The sequence below is a fragment of the Labeo rohita genome, chromosome 15 (genome assembly GCF_022985175.1).
Source record: "Labeo rohita strain BAU-BD-2019 chromosome 15, IGBB_LRoh.1.0, whole genome shotgun sequence".
Classification (NCBI taxonomy): domain Eukaryota; kingdom Metazoa; phylum Chordata; class Actinopteri; order Cypriniformes; family Cyprinidae; genus Labeo; species Labeo rohita.
In genome coordinates, this window is record NC_066883.1 from 12,486,893 (window position 1) to 12,512,561 (window position 25,669).

The 25,669-nt window shown below is 33.1% G+C and overlaps 1 protein-coding gene across 2 annotated transcripts; it reads left to right on the forward strand.

Annotated features, from left to right (window-relative positions):
* Nucleotides 1–5,189: 5,189 nt before the first annotated feature.
* rtn2a (reticulon 2a) lies at nucleotides 5,190–25,588 on the forward strand. Of its 2 annotated transcripts, XM_051130134.1 has the most exons (10): nucleotides 5,190–5,331; nucleotides 9,176–9,229; nucleotides 10,216–10,704; nucleotides 12,356–12,541; nucleotides 20,264–20,471; nucleotides 21,382–21,520; nucleotides 23,394–23,463; nucleotides 23,842–23,888; nucleotides 25,120–25,178; nucleotides 25,331–25,588. In XM_051130134.1, the coding sequence occupies exons 1-10, from the start codon at nucleotides 5,301–5,303 to the stop codon at nucleotides 25,404–25,406; spliced, it is 1,359 nt and encodes a 452-aa protein (XP_050986091.1). In that variant the 5' UTR covers nucleotides 5,190–5,300; the 3' UTR covers nucleotides 25,407–25,588. The 2 variants fall into 2 exon arrangements, with proteins under 2 accessions (XP_050986091.1, XP_050986092.1); XM_051130135.1 differs by lacking the exons at nucleotides 5,190–5,331; nucleotides 9,176–9,229; nucleotides 10,216–10,704; nucleotides 12,356–12,541 and adding an exon at nucleotides 15,415–15,545.
* Nucleotides 25,589–25,669: the final 81 nt, after the last annotated feature.

The following is a 25,669-nucleotide window of genomic DNA, read 5'->3' on the forward strand; positions in this document are numbered from 1 at the left end:
AAATGTTGTCACACAAACTTCTAATTGACTTTAAGTAAACACTGCGTTTTACTACTATGAATTGTTTGAAAGAGTAAAATGATAGTCTGGATGGTTGAATGGTCAGTTTGTCTCTTTGTCTTTATAAATAGTAGGAACTGTCCTCCTTAGGAAGGCCCAGTTCTTGGAAGGCTTGCAGATTACCTGTATTTAAGTAGCGTAGGTGTGTGACGTTTGGACTTGTGCCATTTATACACAATAAGTGATTAAAGTGAGCAAGGGCATTTCACGACCCTGACATTCAAATCTGCATAGCATACAATTGCAAATCTTTTATAGAAATTCAGTTTTTTTTTGCGTTTGTATGTTATCATTACACTATTTATATAACAATGTTTACTTGACTGTAAGGTTTGATTTCACAATTACACTAATAAAGTTCATATGTTCTCAGAAAACAACAACAACAAAAAAAGCCGTCACTTGGACGGCACCTTTTTAAAAGGTAAACCTTTGTACCTGTAAAGTCTATATTGGTACTTTAAAAGTACACAGTATCTAAAGTCTACATATTTGTACTTAAATGTACAAAAGTGTACCTTTTGAAATAGTACCACCAAAGTGACAGTGTATACACAGCTATTGCTAAGATATTTGGACTACATTTTTTTAAATAATAATGTCAAATAATTTTTTTGACTTATAAAAAGAGACACTTAACACACACTGTATATGCTCTAGTAAAAAACTAATACTTTTAAAAATGCATTTATTTTATACTAAGTATAGTTCAAGTCTACTGACATAATTACTGACATATCACTTGAGACTTACTGATATAAAAATTGCAATTAAACTTAATTTGGAGTACTACTTGTGCACAATGCACATTTCTTAATATTAAGCCTAAATTATGTTTTAATGTTACTATTGATGAGGATTGCGTGATCTTTAAATAATATCAGTCTTTAAATGCAAAATATTTAAAGTGTACCTAAAGTATACTTGCAATAGTTCCACTTTCACACAATCAAACACACTTAAGTATATCTTTAGTTAGACTTCAGCACTACTTCTGCACAATTAAAGTGCATTAAGTACAAAATTACCTGTTCCAATTTATCAGACTTTAAATATACCAGTTTAGTATACTAAAAGTATAATTGCAGGGTATTTTATTAAGTACATAATATGTAAATATATTTGTATCATACTTGAAATAATAATACATTTTAGTATATTCATTTTTCACTAGGGTGAGTTTTTCACTAAAGTGAATTATTGCACTATGCAGGGTAAGATGTCATTGTGAAAACTTCAATTACATTTTCAGTTAAAAACTGTAAAACAGCAACAAAAGTCTAAAATCATTGTTTTGGTCGACAGAAAAATGTAATTAATTCTTCATCTTCATAGCTGACTCTTGTCTGATGTCAGATTGTTTTTATTGTGTTCACTTTCTGATAAAATTTAGTGGGGAAAAATTTATTAAAGGCACAATATGTAAGTTTTCGCTATTAGAGGGTGCGTAGTCAAAACAAACAGAGAAACGAAACGAAGTTTGATGACACCGTGAGTGAGTGTTAGGTCATGGGAGTTGTCATCTTCATCGTCCTCACAGCTGATGCAATCCGTTGGGACTTGGGCATAAATCATGTCTATTGATGAGCTAATGTATTAAAGACTTGAAGCAGGGTGGGGCTGAAAACTGTGGAAGTGAAACGATGTTGCTGGAGAAATTGCTAATTAAGGAGGAGCACGATACACGGCTCAAAAGCACCGCACCATTGACGATACTGTACTTAGGAATCAAATAAGAATTTTCACTGGGTATTGCCATTTGAACAAGTAAGTAACATGTCTGCAACTTTTGTTCTGACCAACTGAGGTAAAAAAAAAAAAAAAAAGCAACAAATACAAAAAATTACAATAAATTGCGCTACCAGTGGTGATTAGGTCTAATGATTGCTTAACTCATATCACATTAAAAACGTGCAAATTATTATTATTGTTATACTTGGTTCTCAAATTGTTAATGATAACAACATTAGCATTGCTTGACTACTTGTAGTGTGTATTAGCATTACCTGTAGATTTCAGATTTGTACAGTCTAATCTCTAATTGTCATACCATTCAAATTTCATTTAAAGAAATTGTTCTTTCTAACCCAAAAAGCAAATTTCTGTTCCTTAGAACTGGTTCTCTTTAAAAATACAAATCATGCATAATCCAACATATCTGTAATTAGATGCACATTTAAAACTGAAATATAATTTAATTTCAGTCACTTCCCTGATAGCACATGCACATCTTGGAGACGTCTATTTGACGATGTCTGTTAAAGATCTCTTGATCTGGAAAGCATCTGCTGTGTACAAACGTCTGGTAGACGTTTGTACGCAATTCTAAATCATAAACATCTTAACGACATCTAATAGATGTCTATTTGACACCTGATAGGAAACATCCTATAGATGTATTAGCAAACAATCTAAAAAATATGTCTTGCAGATGTAAATGCAGACGTCAAATAGACATCTCAGAGATGTTCATGTGAAGTGACTCAAATAGTTCATAACCCTGGTATAGTTTTAAACCCTGGCTGGTTATGCACTTGCTCAAAACTTCCTTCCATTCCTTACGGACTGCAGCTTTAAATAATACTAAATAATATTCAATTTGTATAAAATAATAATAATAATAATAATAATAATAATAATAATATATATGTGTATGTGCATATATATATATATACACACATACATACATACATAGATATATATATATATATATATATATATATATATATATATATATATATATATAGACAGATAGATATATATACAAACATATATATATATATACATATATATATATAGAGAGTGCATCTCAATAAATTACAATGTTGTGGAAAAGTTAATTTATTTCAGTAATTCAACTCAAACAAATTAGAATACTTCATAAGACCAAAAAAAAAAAAAAAAAAAAAAAAAAAAAACCCACATTTTTAGTGAACTGTTGGCCTTCTGGAAAGTATGTTCATTTACTGTATATGTACTCAATACTTAGGGGCTCCTTTTGCTTTAATTACTGCCTCAATTCAGCGTGGCATGGAGGTGATCAGTCTGTGGCACTGCAGAGGTACTATGGAAGCCCAGGTTTCTTTGACAGTGGCCTTCATCTCATCTGCATTTTTTGGTCTCTTTTTTCTCATTTTCCTCTTGACAATACCCAATAGATTCTCTATGGGGTTCAGGTCTGTTCAGTTTGCTGGCCAGTCTAGCACACCAACACCATGGTCATTTAACCAACTTTTGGTGTTTTTGGCAGTGTGGGCAGGTGCCAAATCCTGCTGGAATATGAAATCAGCATCTTTAAAAAGCTGATCAGCAGAAGGAAGCATGAAGTGCTCTAAAAGTTCTTGGTAAACGGGTGCAGTGATTTTGGTTTTCAAAAAACACAGTGGACCAACACCAGCAGATGACATTGCACCCTAAATCATCAAATACAAAACTTGCTCTCATCTGAAAAGAGGACTTTGGATCACTGGGCAACAGTCCATTTCTTTTTCCCCTTAGCCCAGGTAAGACGCCTCTGATGTTGTCTGTGGTTCAGGAGTGGCTTAACAAGAGGAATACAACAACTGTAGCCAAATTCCTTGACACGTCTGTGTGTGGTGGCTCTTGATGCCTTGACCCCAGCCTCAGTCCATTCCTTGTGAAGTTCACCCAAATTCTTGAATCGATTTTGCTTGACAAGCCTCTCAAGGCTGCGCTTCTCTCAGTTGGTTGTGCATCTTTTTCTTCCACACTTTTTCCTTTCACTCAACTTTCTGTTAACATGCTTGGATACAGCACTGTGAACAGCCAGCTTCTTTGGCAATGAATGTTTGTCGCTTACCCTCCTTGTGAAGGGTGTCAATGATCGTCTTCTGGACAACTGTCAGATCAGCAGTCTTCCCCATGATTGTGTAGCCTAATGAACCAAACTGAGAGACCATTTTGAAGGCTCAGGAAACCTTTGCAGGTGTTTTGTGTTGATTAGCTGACTGGCATGTCACCATATTCTAATTTGTTGAGAATTGTGAATTGGTGGGTTTTTGTTAAATGTGAGCCAAAATCATCACAATTAAAAGAACCAAAGACTTAAACTACTTCAGTCTGTGTGCACTGAATTTATTTAATACACAAGTTTCACAATTTGAGTTGAATTACTGAAATAAATGAACTTTTCCACAACATTCTAATTTTTTGAAATGCACCTGTATATATATTACGGTACATAAAATTTTTGTTAAAAAAGTAAAGTCTTCGGTTTTAGTTTGATTTGTATTGATTTGTCTGTACGTGAACCTGTCTGGGCTGCTGTACTCTTTCTATATTGTGATGTACAGTAGCTGATAGACCACGTGAGTGTTTCTCATTTGCTAGAGTACCTCACAACCCATGGGGCTTTGGCTCTGCTAAAGGCAGTGGACACTTAAATGAAGGCTTATAGTGAAATAGACATTAGAAATATAATGATCTATGTTGCTGCATTTATACTCCACACACTATCATTTAGTGTATTTAATCATCATTTCAAGTTTGCATCACCATAACTGCATATTTATAACATTAATTTCTAGTCCATTGTGTCAACCTGCAACCACTGAGGTGTGCAAGGTTTATTTATTACAAAATGTATTTTTAAATGAAAAAATAAATAAATAAATAAATAAATAAATAATAATTAAAGTATTTAATTTGTATTATCTCTTTAAAATAATATAATTAATTATTTGAATATTATCTACAATCATTTAATTTATATAAATATTACTTCTAAATATTTATTATAATTAATTAATTAAATGTTTAATTCTTTTAATAATTATTTTATTCATCTTAAAAGATGCTTATTAAAGTGAATGTTTCTTGGGTCATTTTAAGTGTGCAGCATGTTCATCCTTGTTAAATCATAACACACTGACATAAAGAGGATGTTGATCTGAGATGGCAGAGAGCAGGCAGAGATGAGCACACACACATGAATGCACTCATACTGACAACACACACACACAGTGGCATTCTGAGTCTATTGGCTGCAGCAGAGAAAGACAGAGCGAGTGAACCAGGGAGGGGCCGTCTGATAGAGAGTGGGGAGGGTGAGAGAAAGAGAAACAGCAGTGCACTAAAGGAGGAAGGGAGGGAGGGGTGCATGAAGAGCACAGAGCGTGAGGGAGCTAAAAAGAGAGGGAGCGATCCAGCAGAGGAGTGCCACAGCGCGGAGGAGAGGGGGGACTCCAGACTGGATGGGCCCAGCAGTGCCTTGATGGAGCATGGGTCAGGTTTTAGGGTTCTCCCACTGCAGTGAGTCTCTCTTTTGTCTCTGTATTTCTCTCTGTGTGCCGCTGACGTGTTCGTATTCTCTTGCTTTGTGTCTGACGCATCATCTCGGCTGCTTGTTGGCTCCAGTACTCATTCACCCTTTTCTGTTTTGCTGGATTCTGCTGATGTTGCAGTGTGTACTAGCTCTGTACCTATGAATGCAGCATCTGTGTGAGACTCATGCTGTTTACAAATGTATTTGAGGGGAGAACAATGGAAAAAAATGGAAAATTGTTGTCATTAGTAATAATCTGGCATGATTTGGTGTAACAGTTGCTACAGTTGCTGTTTCTGTATAATTTGTCCTATAGAATGTGAGTGTAAACATTGAATACTGCTGATTACAGCAAATATTTTAGTTTTCACAGAAAAACAATGTAATTTTTATTGTTATTAGTAGATTCTAGTATCTATTTGTTGTGATAGGGATGTTTGAAGGTGAATTGAATTGGTTCTATCATTTAAATCAGGGGTCCGTGGCTGAGCTGTATTGTTAGTTTTTGTGAGGGGGAAAAAAAGTATTTGTAAAACAAAAAGACAGTATAAGGGTGAACTTTAACCAAAGCCAAAAAGGTAGACCAATAACAAATTAAAAATGTTTAAATTCATTTAAATTGGTTTATATGATTGATATATAAAAATTATTAATGTAATGGCTTTTGCAATTCACTCTTAAAAATAAAGGTTCTTTATTAGTATTAATGGTTCCAATAAGAATCTTTAACATCCATGGAACAAAAGGTTCTAAGGTTCTTTGGATTATTAAAATATTCTTCAAAAATGGTTCTTTTAAAAACTATTCACTGTAATATTCTTCGGGAACCCAAAATGTTATGCTATATCACAAGAACAGACAAAAAAAAAAAAAAAAAAAAAAAAAAAAAAATATATATATATATATATATATATATATATATATATATATATATATATATATATATATATATATATACAGCACATTAAAAAAGTACTGATCTGAATTTGATTAAAAAATCATGTTAAAATAGTTCCAGTATATATATATATCTATATATAGCTGGATATAATGCAACATTTAGTTTTGGCCCATAACCCTCAATATACTTTGAAAAGTACTTCTGTTGCATCTTCTATTACATTTCTATGAATCATCATTTGTAATCTTTATTTTTAAGAGTGTGTATGCAAGTATGTAAATATCATATAATAAGGTACTAAACACGTTTCTATAGACCAGACATGAAATGCATCACTCATTTTTGTTCAGTATAACAGAAAGCTGAATAGAAAACCTCTGACTTAAAGATCTGAACAGAGCTTTGTTTCTCAGTTCAACTCATCCCATTGAGCAAAACATGAAATGGAGGCTCAGAGGCTTTTATCACAGGTCTCTTTTATGGATGCCCATAATATTCAAATAGACATGAGCTGCCTAAGCCTGCTCCATTTTGCAGTTTGTTCTCGGCAGGAACTGTACGCTTAAAGAAAAGGTCTGTATGACCAACAATACAGTTTGTTATGTTTTTATGTGGCGTTTAAAGGTAGCTTTCTGAAATAGTCAATACTATAGAGGACATGATGTAAACAGAGTACACAAAATAGTGGACTAAAATTTCTGTCTTGCTGTGAAAACTATGGATACTAAGATAAAATTCATTCACCCTCAGGCCATCCAAGCTGTAGATGAGTTTTTTTCAACAGAACAGATTTGGAGAAAATTAGCATTACATCACTTGCTCACCAATAGATCCTCTGCAGTGAATGGGTGCCGTCAGAATGAGAGTCCAAAAAGCTGATAAAAACATCACAACATTCCACAAGTAATCCACACCACTCCGGTCCATCAATTAACATCTTGTGAAGTGGAAAGATTCATGTTTGTAAGAAACAAATAAACAAAGCCATGATTAAGGCCTTTTTAACTTCAAACCGTTGTGTGTGGCTAAAATACAAGGTCTCTATCCATAATATTGCTTTCTTCAGTAAAATGTTTATCTCGTCAGAATAAGAAGAGAAGTTATAGAAAGTGTTATAGATTATGGACACGTACAAAATGCCTTAATGATGAGTTTGTTTCTTATAAACACAGATTTTGGCAACAATGTGAAACTTGGCAGCGTTTCACATGCATGAGTTTTTGCTTGGTAGCTCACGTGATATGGTGTTGCATTTAGGTGATGAAGAGCTCCAGTTCGAATCCATTGAAACTACGGTTTGACAAAACAACTAAAATCTAAATGAGAAAGTAGAAATACCATGGCTGCATCACAAAATATATTGTTTAATCAGTTTTGCATTTGTTAACAAAAACGGTTTGGTTTTAAGCTTGGGTTTGGTGTGGGTGATATTTCCAATAAGATAGAGCATTAACCTTTAGCGACACTCCCCGAATACAGCTGCAATATGTATCTCAAGCAGCATAATAAAAATGCAGCAATATGTGCCTGAACCAACGTAATAAAAACGTGCCAAGGTCATGTATTGAACGTGTGTTTTAGCACCACTCTCTGGACATTTCACTTTGAAACTGCTGCGAAACATGCAGTAAAGGTACGTAATTACGGTGTTGCAGAAATGTATGTAGAGGCATGTATTTCTAATGGCCCTGGGTTGGATTTTGGCTTCATGAGATGTTATTGATGGACTGGAGTTGTGTGGATTACTTGTGAATTATTGTGATGAGATATTTGGACTCTCATTCTGACGGCACCCATTCACTGCAGAGGATCCATTGGTGAGCAAGTGATGTAATGCTAAATTTATCCAAAACTGATCCGATGAAGAAACAAACTCATTGACATCTTGGATGGCCTGAGAGTGAGTACATTTTAAGCAATTTTTTTTTTTTTTTTTGTATATTATTTATTTAAAGGATTACTCCATTTCCAAAATAAAAATTTCCTGATAATTTACTCACCCCCATGTCTCATCTTAATTAAGTTTAATAAATTAAGTTTTTTGAGGAAAACATTCCAGGATTTTTCTCCATATAGTGGACTTCAATGGTGCTCAGTGGATTGAAGGTTAAAAATGCAGTTTCAGTGCAGCTTCAGGGCTCTACACTTTCTATACTTTTTAACCTCAAATGCTCATCTTGTCCATCTCTGTGATGCGTATGCATACTCTGTGCACTCCAGTTCAAGACAGTTAGAGCATGTTGAAAAACTCCCATCGCATTTTCTTCCCTAACTTTAAAACCGCCCTACATCGCTGCAGAAGTACCGACCCAGTGTTTACAAAATGAACGTGCAAAGAGGGTCAAAGGCCTTTTACAAAAAAAGTTAAAACGGCAATGTAGGACGATTTTGAAGTTGGAGGAGAAAATTAAATGGGAGTTTTTAAATGGGAGCTGGGATTGCTTAGAGCCCTTTGAAGCTGCGTTGAAACTGCATTTTTTTAACCTTCAATCCATTGAGCACCATTGAAGTGGAGAAAAATCCTGGAATGTTTTCTCAAAAAATGTAATTTCTTTGGGACTGATGAAAGAAAGACATGAATATCTTGGATGACATGGGGGTGAGTAAATGATCAGGAAATTTTTATTCTGGAAGTGGAGTAATCTTTTAACTTATTTTATGATATGGAATTAGTTTCATATAAACTCTACAAGCTGAATTAACAGCATTTCATATTTTTAGGACAACATGGTCAACCATATATTTAAGTGTACTGCTTTTTACGTTGCTCATTTCTTTATATGCTCTGTATTGAACAGTCACATCGCTGGACAATGTCCACATTTTACTTGCTACAAAATTCTTCCTGTGTTCTTTGTTGACCAGCCAGATGATGGAAATATATGAGGAATAATAATAATAATCATAAACACATTGCTCTCTCATTTCAGAGGAATTCGGAACAGTGAGCTCAACGCCTGACTCCACTCCTCCCTGCTCAGATGGTAATGTTTACACATATTCAAATATATGAGTCCCTCAGTTATCTTTGCATGTTTTCCTGATATCCACATCAATTAGCCCTTTAAAGGTACAGTTCAGCCAAAAATGAAAATTACCCCATGATTCATTCACCCTCAAGCCATCCTAGGTGTATATGACTTTCTTCTTTCATACGAATATAAACAGAGTTATGTAAAAAAAAAAAAAAATGTCTGGGCTCTACCTTTATAATAGCAGTGAATGGGTGAGATTTTGAAGTCCAATAAAGTGCATCCATCCATCATAAAAAGTACTCCACATAGCTTCAGGGGGTTAATAAAGGCCTTCTGCGCAAATTGATGCATTTGTGTAAGAAAAATATCCATATTTAAAACTTTAGAAACTGTAATCTCTAACTGTTGCTAACTGTCGTACATGCATTCACGAGAGAGTAGCGTTTCAGTGGATGACGTAGGACAGTGGGAATATGCTAGTCTCACTAGAACCAAGTTTTGTTTACAGCGAAGTAAAACCAGTCTCCTTATGGCTTATATCGAAATCCTCTGACATTTTTTATTTACAAATCCTCATTTTGTACTTCTAATTTGTAAAGTGTTTTGTTTTGCTTTCTCCTCTGCACTTCCGCATGCGTGCAACAATTAGTGGAAGCTAGAAATTATGGTTTATAAACTTTTAAATATGGATATTTTTTCACACAAACACATCGATTTGCTTCAGAAGGCCTTTATAAATCCCTCAGAACTGCATGGAGCACTTTTTATGATGGATGGATGCACTTTATTGGACTTCAAAATCTCAACAGCCATTCACTGCCATTATAAAGCTTGGAAGAGCCAGGACATTTTTTAATATAACTCAGATTGTATTCGTCTGAAAGATGTAAGTCATACACCTAGGATGGCTTGGGGGTGGCTTTTCATTTTTGGGTGAACTGTCCCTTTAAAGGCCATCATATGCATAGCCCTAAACATACACCGTTTTTCCTCAGGTGGAAATGAGGAATCTGACTTCCCAGAACTGCAGACGGCCAGGGAATGGTCTGACGACGATGAAGGCCTGGAGAGTGATGACGCATGTCTCAGCAGCTCTTCTTTGTGGGGCACGCCGCGTCAGAACTCCTTTGAGCTCACTTTCTCCTACATTGCCTTCTCTGAGAGCGATGGCTCATCGCGGAGAGACTCTGGACGCCGCAGGACTGCCGGGAGGGGCAGCCGCGGTTCACTGCACCGCACGGATACTCTGGAGACCCAGGCACCTCCGGACTCTCCTGCTGTGGAGTGGGACCCTCATGCCTTCTTGACTGTAGAAGGCGAGGTAGATGAAGAGGAGAAGAGCCTGCAATGGACTCTAGAGCCACAGACTCACAGGGTGGAGGAGTTTCAGGATAAAGATACAGGGACGTGGGAAGCGACGGAGGAGATCTCAGGCATCCAAACACACAACTTAACATGCAGTCATCAAGATGAGCAAATAACAGGTGCTAATGTATTTACTGTCACGTGCAGATGAAAACAGATGTGTGTTTGCATGTGTGCATGATGCATTTTACCATAGCTATGTTCTAAGCAGACACTGACCTGAACTATATCTAATGTTCAGAAAATCATAGAGTCTTTTGGCTTTGGCCAGTAAGTAAGCACCCAGAAAATCCATAGACACGCTAAAACACCATCAAAACACCTTAATAACCACATAGCAATTTCTTAGCAGCTACTAATAACACAGAAGGATGGTGCACCGATGGTGATGGTGCAGTTTTACTTGGGCAAATCCCACTCACTCCTCAAATATTCTAAAGCAGACTTTTTTTTTTGAAACATTGATTATTAACGTATCATTTATATATGCACACACATACATACATACTTAAGCATGTTACATTAACAATGATTAAAAATGTAATTACAAATTTTTTAATTGTATTTATTTGTTTTAATTATTTAATTTTATTTAATTTAGAATGATTTGTTTTTAAAAATTAAATTATTTATTTAAAATAAAATATTATTAATTAATTAATTATTATGAATGATAAATTCTTTATTATTAATTCTACATTATATATATATATATATATATATATATATTATAATGAATAAAATTAAATTATTTGCATCACACACACACACACACGTCAATGGTAATTTCAAATAAAAGTAAAATCAATAAATTACCAATTAAAAATGTCCTTTTTGGTTGTTAAATAATTAATAATAAAACATTATTTTATTTTAACATTAAATAATTAAAAAATATATGTATATAAGTATTTTACATTTTTATACTTTTAAAATTTAATTTAATCACATTTATGATAAAATAAAATTTTATTATTTATAACGTAAAACCTTTTTTTTACATTATTAATAAATTAATTTAAATGACGACATCACGCACACATACATAATTTCAATAGTAATTTGTAAATTGTAATTGTAAATAAATGACAAATTGAACATGTACATTTCTTTTTAATTAATAATTAATAACACAATGTTATTTTTATTTTAAATAAAAAAAATAATTTTATTAAAATAAATACAATTTTGTTTTAAAAATAAATGTTTTTGTTTTTTTTTTACTTTTTAATACTTTTAAGTTAATTTCATCTAATTTCATCAATAATAAATTAAAATGTTATTATTTATTCATTAAAATATTTTTGAATAATTCATAAAATTAATTAAAATGACATTACATTACATCTCTCACACACACATATATACATGTGCACACATGCATAATTCCAATAGTAATTTTTAAATTGCAATTGTAAAAAATTACAATTTAGAAATGTACATTTTTTGTTTTAATTAATAAATAAGTAATATTTAATTTTATTTTTTATTAAAAAATAATTGATAAATAATATGTATATGTTTCTTTTATTCCAATTTAGAATTATTAATTTTATAATGGGTGTGTATATATCTATATGTAATTATCTTTTTTTTTGTTTATACTATTGTGAATAATTTATTAGTAATTTTGTAAAATAATAAAAAAAATAGAAATGAAATTAATTATATGAATTTTATTATTTATAATTTTTAGTTAATTCATCTTTTGCATAGAATCAGTGACATACTGGTGATTACATGGTGATTAATTGCGAATTATGTCCGCAGTACCACAGCTTCATGGGTCAGACCCTTCTGTTGCCACGGCAACCACCGCCACCCTGCAGATGGTGGAGCCATCACATACAACGCCTCCTGCCATTGGACAAAACACTCAGGAAGAACAGCTCTGTAAGCAGTGGTTCTCCACTTTCAACTTAACAGAGGGGCCAACAGTTCGCATCCAGATCGCAGGTTAGAAATCGCTTCCCATCTTTATAATCAATTATCTTCTTCCTGTTCTCTGCTATAAATTACATATTCTTTAAAGACAGCACTTCATCCGTCAATATGTCAATACGTAAAACAGATCCTAGGGATATGGTTTCTCTTTTTCACGAGAAGCACGGGCTTCCCACGTGTTCACACAAATGCTCGTGTTTTATTGGAGAATACAGTTTCCATCGCCATGGTAACACACTCCAGGGGCCGCACTATAATGGGCTGATGCCACTGAGTGGATTCCTGGCCAGTCTGTCTTCATTATTCCACACAGAGCAGTAAAAGCAGAGTCATGCTGCCTGTATGTGCTGTGTGGGTCAGAGCCATTATGGATGGCATGTGCTTCCAGCATGGAGGTTTGAAGGGCGGCGGTAAAGTGGATTCTCATGTGCTGTGGTGCACTGAAGAATATTGACTGAGAGCCATCTGTGTCTAAAACACTGGGATTTCATTTTAGCAGTACGGAAATTGTCAACATGCAGATCAACAGATGTTCACAATGTCAATAACACTTCACAGTCATTTGGAACTGAAACAGATGCATATTAAAAACATAAACTGCACAATAAATCTGTTTATTCACTGATTCTCAAAGTAACCACATACATTTTTTTTTATTTTCTATAATATAATCTAAAATATTGTAGGGAAAACAGCCTAAAATACATTGTTCTCCACAGAAAAGCACAGAAGGAACATAATACTAATACAAATAATACAATAAAATGAAATTACTAGTAAATAGATCATAAAAATAAAATAAATAAAGTAAAAAAAAAAAAAAAAAAAATTCTTAAAAGAATAGTCCACCCAAAAATTCCACATAAACACCCCAACATTCCACATAAAATTTCCACATTTCAAACCTTCTCCAAATATCCTCCCACAAATCTTTGGTTGGGATAAAAACATTTAAAAAATATTTTATTTTTTAATATAAAATAAAATTTAAAAAGTTTCAGTGTTTTTTGTTTTCTTCCAGTTATTTACATTTCAGTTAATAAATACTAATTAATCACTAAATACCAAAATAATAATTTACTAATTAATACTATTTTTAAATAAAATAATTCTAAACTAAATAAAAAGGTATATAAGTATTTATAAGTATATAAAGTAGTAAATTTATACTGAAAACATAATAAGCATATAATAACTAACATTTTATTGTTTAAAAGTTTTTAATTTAATTCAGTTTGGAAAAAAATGGAAAATGTTACACAGTGGATTTTTTTTTATTTATGTACATTTCCATTATGCGTTTTTAGTTCTAATTAATAAATGTGAATTCATAAAATTGTTTTAACTAAAAATTATTCTAAATTAAATCAAAAAGTATATAAGTGTATAAAAGTATATAAGTGTTTATAAGCATATAAGTAAGTATGCATATTAAAAAACATATAACATATATGAATATATTAACTATTAAACATTTTACTCTTTAAAAGTTTTTAATTTAATTCAGTTTGGAAAAAAATGAATTTTTAATGAAATTTTAAATAAAAATCTAAAAAAAAATGTTTTTAAGTATATAAAGTATATGCATTTAAAAAATAACATGTAAGTATATAATAACTATTAAACATAATTAACATAAAAATAATGAAACAAAAATAATTCTAAAGTATTTGTAAGTATATAAATATTTGCATATTAAAACATAACATATAAGTATATAACAACTATTTAGTTTTAAAAAAATGAAAAAATGTCTCACAGTGGGGTTTTTTCAATTATGTAAGTTTCAATTTTAAATAAAAAATATTCTAAACTAAATTAAAAAGCATATAAGTATTTATAAGTAAATAACGTATATTCATATTAAAAACATATAACATATAAGTATATAATAACTATTAAATGTTTTACTCTTTAATAGTTTTTTATTTAATTCAGTTTTAAAAAATTAACATATGTTTCACAGTGGGTTTTTTCAATTATGTAAATTTCCATTATGCATTTCCATTCCATTATGCAAGTTTTAATAAATATTAATTCATTAAAATTATTTTTAAACAAAAATTATTCTAAACTAAATTAAAAAGTATATACCTATTTGAAAGTAAGTATTTATTTTTTAAATAATTTTTAAATTAAATTAAATTAAAAAGACCATCCAACAAATCATTAGAACCGCCCCCCAAAAATTTCACATTGTATTTTTTTGTTTTTGTTTACGTTTTTGTTTGTTTTCCTCTATACTATGAAAGTCAATGCTGTTTCAAACATGGTTCTATACAAGTCATACAGGTTTAGAGTTCTTGTTTTTGGATGAACTATCCCTTTAAGAATTTTTTTAAAATGACTATTTTAAGTAATTACTATTACCTTTTGTGCATAATATTTTTCAAAATTCAGGATAAGCTTTAGAACCTTAAACAGTACACGACTCAACCTTTGTCGTACGAAATCCAAAACCTGAATAACCTTCTAAGAAGTATCCTGTTTTAGGTGTTGCTTAACCAGTAAGGCAAAGAAAATATGCAATTTGGCAAAAAGACAGGAAAGTGAGCATAGAATTATAATATTCTGTAAAGAATATATTATAAAGGTATACTATATATAAAGGGGGGTCTTTTATGCATGATTATGATTTCAATGGGAAAAAGGTGTTTGTACATTGCTTTAGTATGATTTGTCTTCTTAGTTGTAGGATCATGTCTAATAAATATATTATAGTGTAGTGTACATATGTGATTACATCAATAATCTATCAGAACTGATCACAGTTAGTCAGATGTACAGTATGTACAGTGTTTTTATGAGTGAGTGTACTTGTCAGTCTAACTGCCTCTGTCTTCTTTAATGGGGCGGGCGCAATTGTGCAGATTTATTTTTGGGTTGTTGGGCCGGGGGGCTGCTGACAGAGCAGACCCAGCCAAAAACAGCTAGAGGGGTTTTCAGAGAAGATCAGGGACATAGACACAGGCGAGAGAGGGATCGGCCCATGAAGACTACAAAATGACCAGTAAAGGTAAGGGAGCATGAAATGGGGATTTCAGAATATGATCATCTCTATAGAGGATCATTTGTGCAGAGAAAGCTTAGAGACATGGGCTAGGTAAACTTTTATTCCTGTCTGAACCACACAGCAAAGAGTTAAGAGTTTAATCCTGTGCTGTCATGTGAGTTGAGTCTATTGTTTTTACTATTTTTGATTATGTAAGCGAAATAAATGTATGGTATCTCATAATATGAGGCAAAGTTTGTGTAGGAGATTGAGAATGAATGAAAACGTTATGTTCGTGCAGAAGTTTAACTTCATAATACATAATCTAGATGTTATTCTGTTTTGTTTACTTTATATTTGATTGCTTCTCGCCTAGCTATCTGAAATTGCTTCATTTCAGCATTCGCTAGTCAAATATTATATTATAGACCCTATATCTCTTCATGTATCTCTTGTATCTTTTTCAGCTAAAATCAATATTTCATTATCCATTTATTTACTGTTTGGTAGCTGTGTAATACGTGAGATAAAGTGGTTAGTCATACTTAGAAATTTAGGAAACTAGTTTAAAATATCATTAGCTTTGCGTTTGTTTATATTGCCTGAGCTAAGCAAGCTTGCTAAGGCTAACTGTATGAAATAAGTCAGCTGGACCACCTGGCTTAACAATACACAGTTTTGTCCAAAGCTAAGAGCTTGTTATAGATTACGTTTATGTTATAAATAGTCCATCCACCTGCTGCTAGGTCCACCATTCAGAGTCGCACAACAGACATGAATGGCATTAGCGCTGAGGTAATTCTGAATGGATTAGCCACAGTATTAGCCTGTAAGCTATTGCTTTGCTTATACGGGTCCCTTTAGACAGGGTACAGAATGTTTTCCTAGTGAATAAAACTGGCAAGCAACACTGAGGAGCACTTGCGATTGAGAAGTAGGGCTGTTCTCGTTCCTGAGAGTCTAGAAGAGTAAGTTATACAGTTCTTGAAGCCCTGAGACTATTGATAGGAAATGGGATATAGGTTGAGTGCTGTCAGCAGGTGCTTTAAGAGACCACTTTAAATTCTTAGTTTCTCTTCCTTCTTACACTGACTAAAAATAGCCGAGGTCAGCCCAAAAGACTCCTTGCAGTTTGTCTCCCTGTCATCGATAACTTAAACTTACCCGCTGACTCTTTTACTGTAGCCTCAACGTTTCTTTCACATTTACTGTATCTACTTCAATTCTTACAGTGCTTGTAAAGCATCACTCTATTAGTATTCGTCATTGTAACATTCCATTTTGCCATTTGCTAAAAAATAGAGCTCTAAACAAAGGTTTGGGAGGAGCTAGTTAATCTAATCTTACCAATCGTTATGCAAGGATATAACCTATAAACAGCTGCTTACATCACTAGCATGTCACCTCATCTGCTGCCTTAACTGTTTATTCATTTTTTTATGATGTTATCATTAAATACTATTTATTTTCCTTGAACTTTATACTTTAAAATTTAAGATTCTGTTCAAAGGTTTGTTTCCTTCTGTTTTTATTTTTTTCTTATATAGATAATCTCTATAACAACCTGGTTCATAAAGTTAAAATTTCATTCATTTTCCCCATAGGAAAATTATTTTTTTAACTTCTAAACTCTTAAAGACAGATCTACAGTGAGCTATGAGGTTGGTAACTGATGGTATATGCTTCTCTTGAAGCCATTTAACCTGCATTATTTCATCAAATTTTTACATAATCGTGTTTAACAGCAGAATTCCTTGTGAAAAACTACATTACCCATAATTCCACAGACAAATCTCCACCAATCAGAAAACCGAATCAAGCAAATCATGCCATCAAGCACTGTGAATGACATGAGTCAGTCAACTACTGAAATATTTGTGTATATATGTATATTTTGCAACAAACCTAAGATATATTTTTCTATATACAGTTGCGGTCAAACGTTTACATACACCTCACAGAATCTGAAAAAATGTTAATTATTTTACCAAAATAAAAGGGATCATACAAAATACATGTTGTGTTTTTTATTTAGTACTGACCTGAATAATATTTCACAAAAAAAGATGTTTGCATATAGTCCACAAGAGAAAATAATAGTTGAATTTATAAAAATGACCCTGTTCAAAAGTTTACATACAGTTGATTCTTAATACTGTGTTATTACATGAATGATCCATAGCTGTGTTTTTTTTATTTAGTGATAAAAATGAGTCCCTTGTTTGTCTTGAACTGTTCTTCAGAAAAATTCAGGTTGCAGAAATTCTTCGGTTTTTCAGCATTTTTGTGTATTTGAACCCTTTCCAGCAATGACTGTATGATTTTGAGATCCATCTTTTCACACTGAGTCATATGCAACTATTACAGAAGTTTCAATCACTCACTGATGCTCCAGAAGGAAAAAACGATGCATTAAGAGCCGGGGGATGTAAACTTTTGAACAGAATGAAGATGTGTACATTTTTCTTATTTTGCCTAAATATCATATTTTTTCTCCATTTAGTACTGCCCTTCAGAAACTACAGAAAATACTTACATGTTTACCAGAAGACAAAATAAGACAAAATTTACCCTGATCTTCAAATTCAAAAAGTTTTTACCATTTGGCTATTAATGCATTGTTTTTTTTTCCCATCTAGAGCATCAGTGAGTGTTTGAACCTTCTGTAATAGTCCCTCAGTTGTCCTCAATGTGAAAACAGTCATTGTTGGAAGGGGTTCAAATACATGAAAATGCTGAAAAACCAAAAAATTTGTGGGACCTGAAAGATTTTTTATTAAAGAACAGTGGCACTGTTCAGGACAAACAAGGGACTCATATACAACTATCACCAAACAAAAAAACACAGCTGAAACACAAAAAATCATTCAGGTAACAATACAGTATTAAGAATCAAGTTTACTGTATGTAAACTTTTGAACGGGGCTTATTTTTTATAAATTCAGCTATTATTTTCTGTTGTAGACTATATGTATATATCTTTTATGTGAACTATCTTATTCAGGCCAGTACTAAATAAAAATAACATGCATTTTGTATAATCCCTCTTATTTTGGTCAAACAATTGACATTTTTATAGATTTTGCAAGGTGTATGTAAACTTTTGACCTCAGGTGTACATGTTAAACATCTTCAGATCAATATTTTTACGTTTATCCATTATTTTTATTTTGATTATATAATTTGCAATGCTTCATTCATTGTACTGTAGTTCTTTACATTGTTAAAGCTGTAAGTACACACCTTTTTGTCAGATTTCCAATACGTTTTTGCTTCAAATCATAGTTTGTAATGCTGTGATTCACATCACATGTAAGTGATTTGGTTCATGGCTTTTAACTCTTTAACAAAAAAATACCTTTTACAAATGAATGGCCTTACCTTATCCTTAAACTTAATGGTATAGGTTGAAAAGGGTGTTGCTCCAGAGTTAAGCCTAACCGTAAGATCTGATTGGTTGATCTAAATGTTGTTTCAGGTCCATCAAGGATGCTGATTCAAGAGCATGTCCTGCTTGAGCAAATCACATTAAGCTTCTCATCCATTTTATTAGAGGTGCTCTCAAAACCTCAATCCTAAGTATTAAACTTTGACACGAATCCCACACGTTTGTGATGTAGACATGATATCTTATAATATCTTAATGGGATACTTTACCCAAAAAGGAAAAATACCTCATTATTTACTTGCCCTTAAGCCATCCTAAGTGTATATGACTTTTGTCTTTCAGAAAAAAAAATAAAATCTGAGTTATATTACAAAATGTGCTGGCTCTTCCAAGCTTTATAATAGCAGTGAATGGTGGATGGAGATTTTGAAGCAAAATAAAGTGCATCCATCCATCATAAAAAGTACTCCACATGGCTCTAGGGGGTTAATAAAGACTTTCTGAAGCGAATCAATACGTTTGTGTAAGAGAAATATCTATATGTGACCCAGGACCACAAAACCAGTCTTAAGTAGCACAGGTATATTTGTAGCAATAGCCAAAAATACACCGTATGGGTTTTCTTTATTTTATGCCAAAACTTATTAGGATATTAAGTAAAGATCATGTTCCATGAAGATATTTTGTAAATTTCCTACTATAAATATATCAAAGCCTTTTTTTTGATGATTATGTATATGCATCGCTAAGAACTTCGTTTGACAAATTTAAAGGCAATTTTCTCAAAATTTTGATTGTTTTGCACCCTCAGATTCCTGATTTTCAAATAGTTGTATCTCAGCCAAATATAGTCTTATCCTAACAAACCATACAACACTGGAAAGCGTATTTATCCAGCTTTCAGATAATGTATAAAACTCAATTTCAAAAAATGTACCCTTATGACTGGTTTTGTGGTCCATGGTCACATATTTAAAATTTTATAAATCGTAATCCTATGTAGACTTAATGTAGGCTCCAGGACATATTTTTTTAAAGATAACTCTGATTGTAATCATCTGAAAGCAGAAAGTCATATACACCTCAGATGGCTTGAGGATGAGTAAATCATGGGGCAATCATGGGGTAGTTTGTTGAGGAGAAACATACTACTGTGTTTCTACATGACATTGTGAGAGCACACTGGAGTTTTGAGAATACTGAAGGAGTAAAATGAAGTCAGAGACTTTATTTATGCCACCACAAAGCAACACCCTGGAATCCACCCACAACCCTCTACCACTGAAGATTTGTTTGTCCACCACAGTTCACAGTAGGAAACCCAACACCTTTTTCTGTTTCTCGATCCATGCAGTAATGGACCTGATCTACTGGAAGGATATGGAGCGGACGGGGATGGTACTCACGGGGCTGGTGGTGGGGCTGCTGTCCCTGTTCCAGCTGAGCATCATCACTGTGGTGTCCACTCTCTCCCTGGCCATCATGTGCTTCACCATCTCAGTCAGAATCTACTACAAACTGCTGCATGTGCTCCAGCTGGGAGATGGAGCTCACCCTTTCCAGTGAGTCTCTCACCTATTCTCCAATCTTTTTTTGGTTTTTAATTAGCTGATGTCAGATACTTTTTAAAAACCTTTAGTAGAATTAGACCATAACACGCCCTGAGCAGAGCATTTGGTTGTAATACCATTTCCAGATCTGTTGCGGGACATAGATGTGATTTTGCGGGATAATGTGGGGCACGCGTGAGAAAGATACATGTTATGCTATGTAAATACTGATTACATCCGTTATCATATGCGCTGATTTATGTTTCTGAACGCACACATGTAAGGAGAGAAAGCGCATCTTTTTTATTGCAAGTTAGGAGAATCTTAGGTGCGAGAGAAGAGATTTGTGCTTGCGCATTTTGATGCACTCCCGCATTACAATAACCCTAGACGTTTGTCATTAAAATAATGCCATATAAACCGCATCAAACAAACTATTAAAATAAGAAGAAAGTTGTGTGTAAAAGCTGCCTCGATTTTTTTTAAAAATTGCTTAAAACAAATGGAGAATATCATGTTTTTCCATGTGCACTCGACCATTTCCGTCAGTGGTCCTAGATCACTCGACGAGGTCCGCAAATCCTTTGCCCAGAAATTAAGCCGCAAAAACAATAAACAAAAAGTTTTCTTAAAAAGCCAAAAGAACGCATGGACATTTTCATTTATGATAATCAAAAACCAACAGACTGATGAATGCGGGACATTTTCTCAATATGCGGGACAAGGGGTGAACACAATTTCCAGAAGCTTTTTAAAGCACATGTCTGTATGATGTTGTGGTATAGTTATAAGTGATAGTAAATTGTATTGTGATAAATGCGTCTTCTTGATAACAAAAACTGCACAAAACTGTACCATATACAGTTTTACTGTAAGTGTCTATGTGTAAGGCTGTGTCTCTGTATGTATCGATGTGCTGCAGGTCATATCTAGAGTTGGACATCAGTTTAAGTGGGGAAGAGGCTCAGCACTACATGCAGAAAGCCATTGTTCTGTCCTGCTCTGCTGTCGATTCACTGAGGAACCTCTTTTTTGTGGGCAACCTGTTCAACTCACTTAAGGTGAGACCTGGGAACTGATAATAATTCTGTTTAAAATTCATTCATCTTAAAGGGATAGTTCACTCAAAAATGAAAATTCTGTCATTAATTACTCACCCTTACAAACCCGTAAGACCTTCACTAATCTTCAGAACACAAATTAAGATATTTTTGATGAAATCTGAGAGCTTTCTGAACTACCACATTCAAGGCCCAGAAAGGTACCATTAATGAAAAGAATCACTTTCTTTGAATGTTTAGTTTAGTATTTGTATTTTTTTTCTCTGTGAAGGAACATCTCTCTTTCAGTATGTATCACACTGCTAGCACACATTCCCGTTTATAGTTTTGTGCTCTGTAGTAGCTGTCATAAGAGATTCTTTTCATTTCTTCTTTTTCTGCCCGTTTCAGTGTATTAAATTCTCATCTCATCTTTTTTGCTCTCATCTCAATATTCAATACTTGAATGTGGCTTTTGTGGCTTTAGTTCATCATCCTCCTGAGACCCCAAAAAGCTTTTTATATAACAACTTGAGAATCCCTTAGAAACAGATTATTATGAGAAACACCCTTGAAATATTTTATAGAAAGCTCTTATATTTCATTAGAATGTTTTTTTTTTATCCTATTGACATGTAGTGTCTCCCCAACATAAAGAACCAACTAATTTCTTCTTGCTTGTTTGTTTACATGAAAAAAAAAGACTAATTATACATCAAATACTAATGACGATTGCAAAATAATATACCCGTTTCTCTTTCTGTTTCCATTCATAAATCCAAAGGTTTTTGCATAAGCACCATGGCAATTAAAAAAGGTCCTCTACAGAGGACAAAAATGATTTGCATTATTTCAGGCCTCTCAGCTGTGCACTTAAAATAATGCCACTCACAGCTGTCACTCTAATTACTCTCAAGGCTTACCACATAAAATACTTCTGACAGTGTTTTAGGGTGTATTTTCAGGCATGTGTGGTCTGTATGAGACTTGACATGGAGGGTGTCCTAGACATTACCATACAAAATTACAGAATCCATGATAATATTCTGCATAATGATTATATTTAAGTGTTTGAAGTGTTTGAGTTCATATTTAGATCTCTGCCATTTGGTTGCAGATTTCTGATTCTAGCTGAGACATTTGAGATTGGGTCTTTTGCTCAGGGGGTGATAAAAAATGAGAAACAGGAACAAAACCCTCCTCCTCCCTAACTCCACATGTCTAGATCTGCTTTATAAAATGTAATTTTCATAAAATAAAATAATACAATAAAACTCTCTAAGAGTTGTCCTGGAATGATGTCTAGGAAAAACAATTGAGATGTTAAAGTGATTTCTCTCTCTTTTTAAACATTTTCTGATTTTGTAAATGCATTTTTATTTTCACTATGAGCTAAATCCTAATAAGTCTAGTTCTCAGGTTGTTTTTATGTCTTTAGTTATTTATGTCATAAATACAGTGATGACTTAGTATAGTGGAGGAGCAGTTACTTAGCACTGCAAAGTCTTCAGCTGAAACTCTTAATAGCCCTCAGGTTTCGGGGTGTCACAGAGTCGCACTATGACCTGTGTGGAATGTGACATGGGACACATGTGGTCTTATGTAGTGTGAGACGGGAGGATACAAGAGGTTCTTATCCTGAGTGCGGTTTCGAGTTTCAGACTTGGTGACTAGAAACTCCACACTGTGAGATATAAGAGGAAATGTTTACTCTATGGGCCTGAAGCACAGTGTTAGATAATCTCAGAATCATCACATCCTGCTGTTGATGTTGGGTTTTGATAGATGCTGAAGTGGCTTGAGGAATCAGATTTGTGTTTTCTGTACACTGCAACCATATATGCAAACATTTACTGTAGGAATTGAGTAAGTAATTGTTTGTTGTTATTTCCAGTTCTTGTTGCTGATGTATCTTGTCACGTTCCTGGGAAACCTCTGCAATGGCCTTACCTTGCTCATCATTGGTATGATGTCCTGTTTTATAACTTTTTTCACTTTTTTTAAATTATGCATTCGGTAGTTAATCTACAGTGTTTAACCAGATTCTACACGTGTATAGCGGCCTCAAAAAGATTCTGACATTTTTGTGTTCAGTTACATTACATTTAATTTAAACATTCCACTATTGCATTACATAATTTGTTATCTAATGCAAAGGCACAGTTTTCATGTAGTTTGTCCAGTGACCATATTTGAAGTGTCTGCATATGTTCTGAGCTCACTGCATATCCTTGGTCCTGTAAATCAAAATTTTAAACCTAAAAGGTTAGACATATATTATGGTGCTTTATGGTATTTTCTTTAACTAGTTCTTCCTTCTCTTGTCATCATATGCTGTTCAGGTGTGATTGCTGTGTTCTCTGTCCCTCTGTTTTACACAAGGCACCAGGTAACACAATCTCTGTGGGCTCTAAAAACAGTGACATTCATATTCTCTATGTATTTCTCAGTGTACTTCAAGCCTAATTACTGGGTATAATAAGAAACATTGTTTACAAATGTCACAGATGTTAAAACCATGCTGTACAGTGACATCGGGCATTGTGAATCATCTGTAATTGAATCCAGAAACTATTTTAGTGGAACTACCATCTCATATTGTTTATTAATATATTATTTTGAATCTTTAAAATCAACTTTTCAATAATAATAATAAAAAAGTTAAATAAATAATAATTCAATAATAAACATTTTTTAATTGCTTGCTAATAATTGTTCACCTTTTGAATATTGCAGATGCCTCTAGTAATTATTTGTCTGATTTTTAATTTACAACCTATTTTGGGTTCATTTTAAGCCAGCCGTATAGTAATTTTTAAACAATAGTATAAAACATTTATTACATTTTTAACAATATTAAAAAAAAAATGTATAGTATAATGCTGGTAATAATACACACCATACTAATAATAATGCAGTGCAATACAAGTAGTGCAAATAATAATGGTTTTTGACTGACAGAGGAGAAAGTCTTCCTGACTGAATGTTACATTTATATAATTTCATTAGAATAATTAATTGTAATGAATTAGCACAAAAATATTGACAGTCCAGTGATTAATTTATAAATTGGTAATGGCTTATGTGCAATGATATGGAAATAAACAATATACTGATTTCTAAAGTTATACTTATTATATATCATTTTCTCAGCAAATAATTTTAGTTTAATTAAAATGAACAAATTAATTTTAGTTTTAGTTAAAAAGCAAATGTGGCTCAGAAATTGCTAATAAATTTAAATAAAATAATTATAAAGAAACACTGAATTAAACATGAAATTCTAAATTATAAAATTTTCTATAAAACATACATTGGTAACACTTCACAATAAGGTGTCATTTGCTAACATTAGTTAATGTATTAACTAACATGAATAAACAATGAACAACACATTTATTACAGTGTTTTTAAATCTTGGTTAACATTATTTAATAAAAAAAACAGTTGTTAGTTCATGTTAGTTCACAGTTCATTAACTAATGTTAACAAACACAACATTTGATTTTAATAATGCTTTAGTAAATGATTAACAAGATTAATAAATGCTGTAAAAGTATTGTTCATTTTAATTTTAATACTAGTGCTGTTGCAGCTCATGTAATTCTCTTCTTTTACAGGACAAAGTGGACAACTGCTCTGTAGCAGTGCAAGCCCGTATTGACAACATAAAGGACTTGTGAGTATAGCGCCATCTGCTGCAAGCAGTCATTTATATCTTCATTTATATCACAGCTTCAGTATGACTCATGATATTTATAAACTATCATAATAAATAACCGATAAATAAATAACCAATTATATTTTAATTGTCTTTTGTCTGTTGAACAGCTTTTATCGCCTGGCCCAGGGTGGCGGACCACCCCCGGACCCCACTCCTGGTGGAGCTAAACCCAAAGCCCATTGAGACACCTCACAGAGGAGGAGGAGCTACATGCTGTCACTCAAAAATGTCTTAATTAGCAGTTTGTGCTCAGAGTCCCGCCTCTGCAGCAGTGGGGGAGGGGCTAATGAGACGGGGCCTTATATAGGAGGAGATACGGATTTAAGGGAGGACCATGCAAAGAACAATCTTGGATGAAAATCAAAGGCTTTGAGATTCGGAGAAGTTAAAGACACGTTTTCATTTCCACATTTCAGTGTCAGTATGAGTGAATGAATGAAACAAAG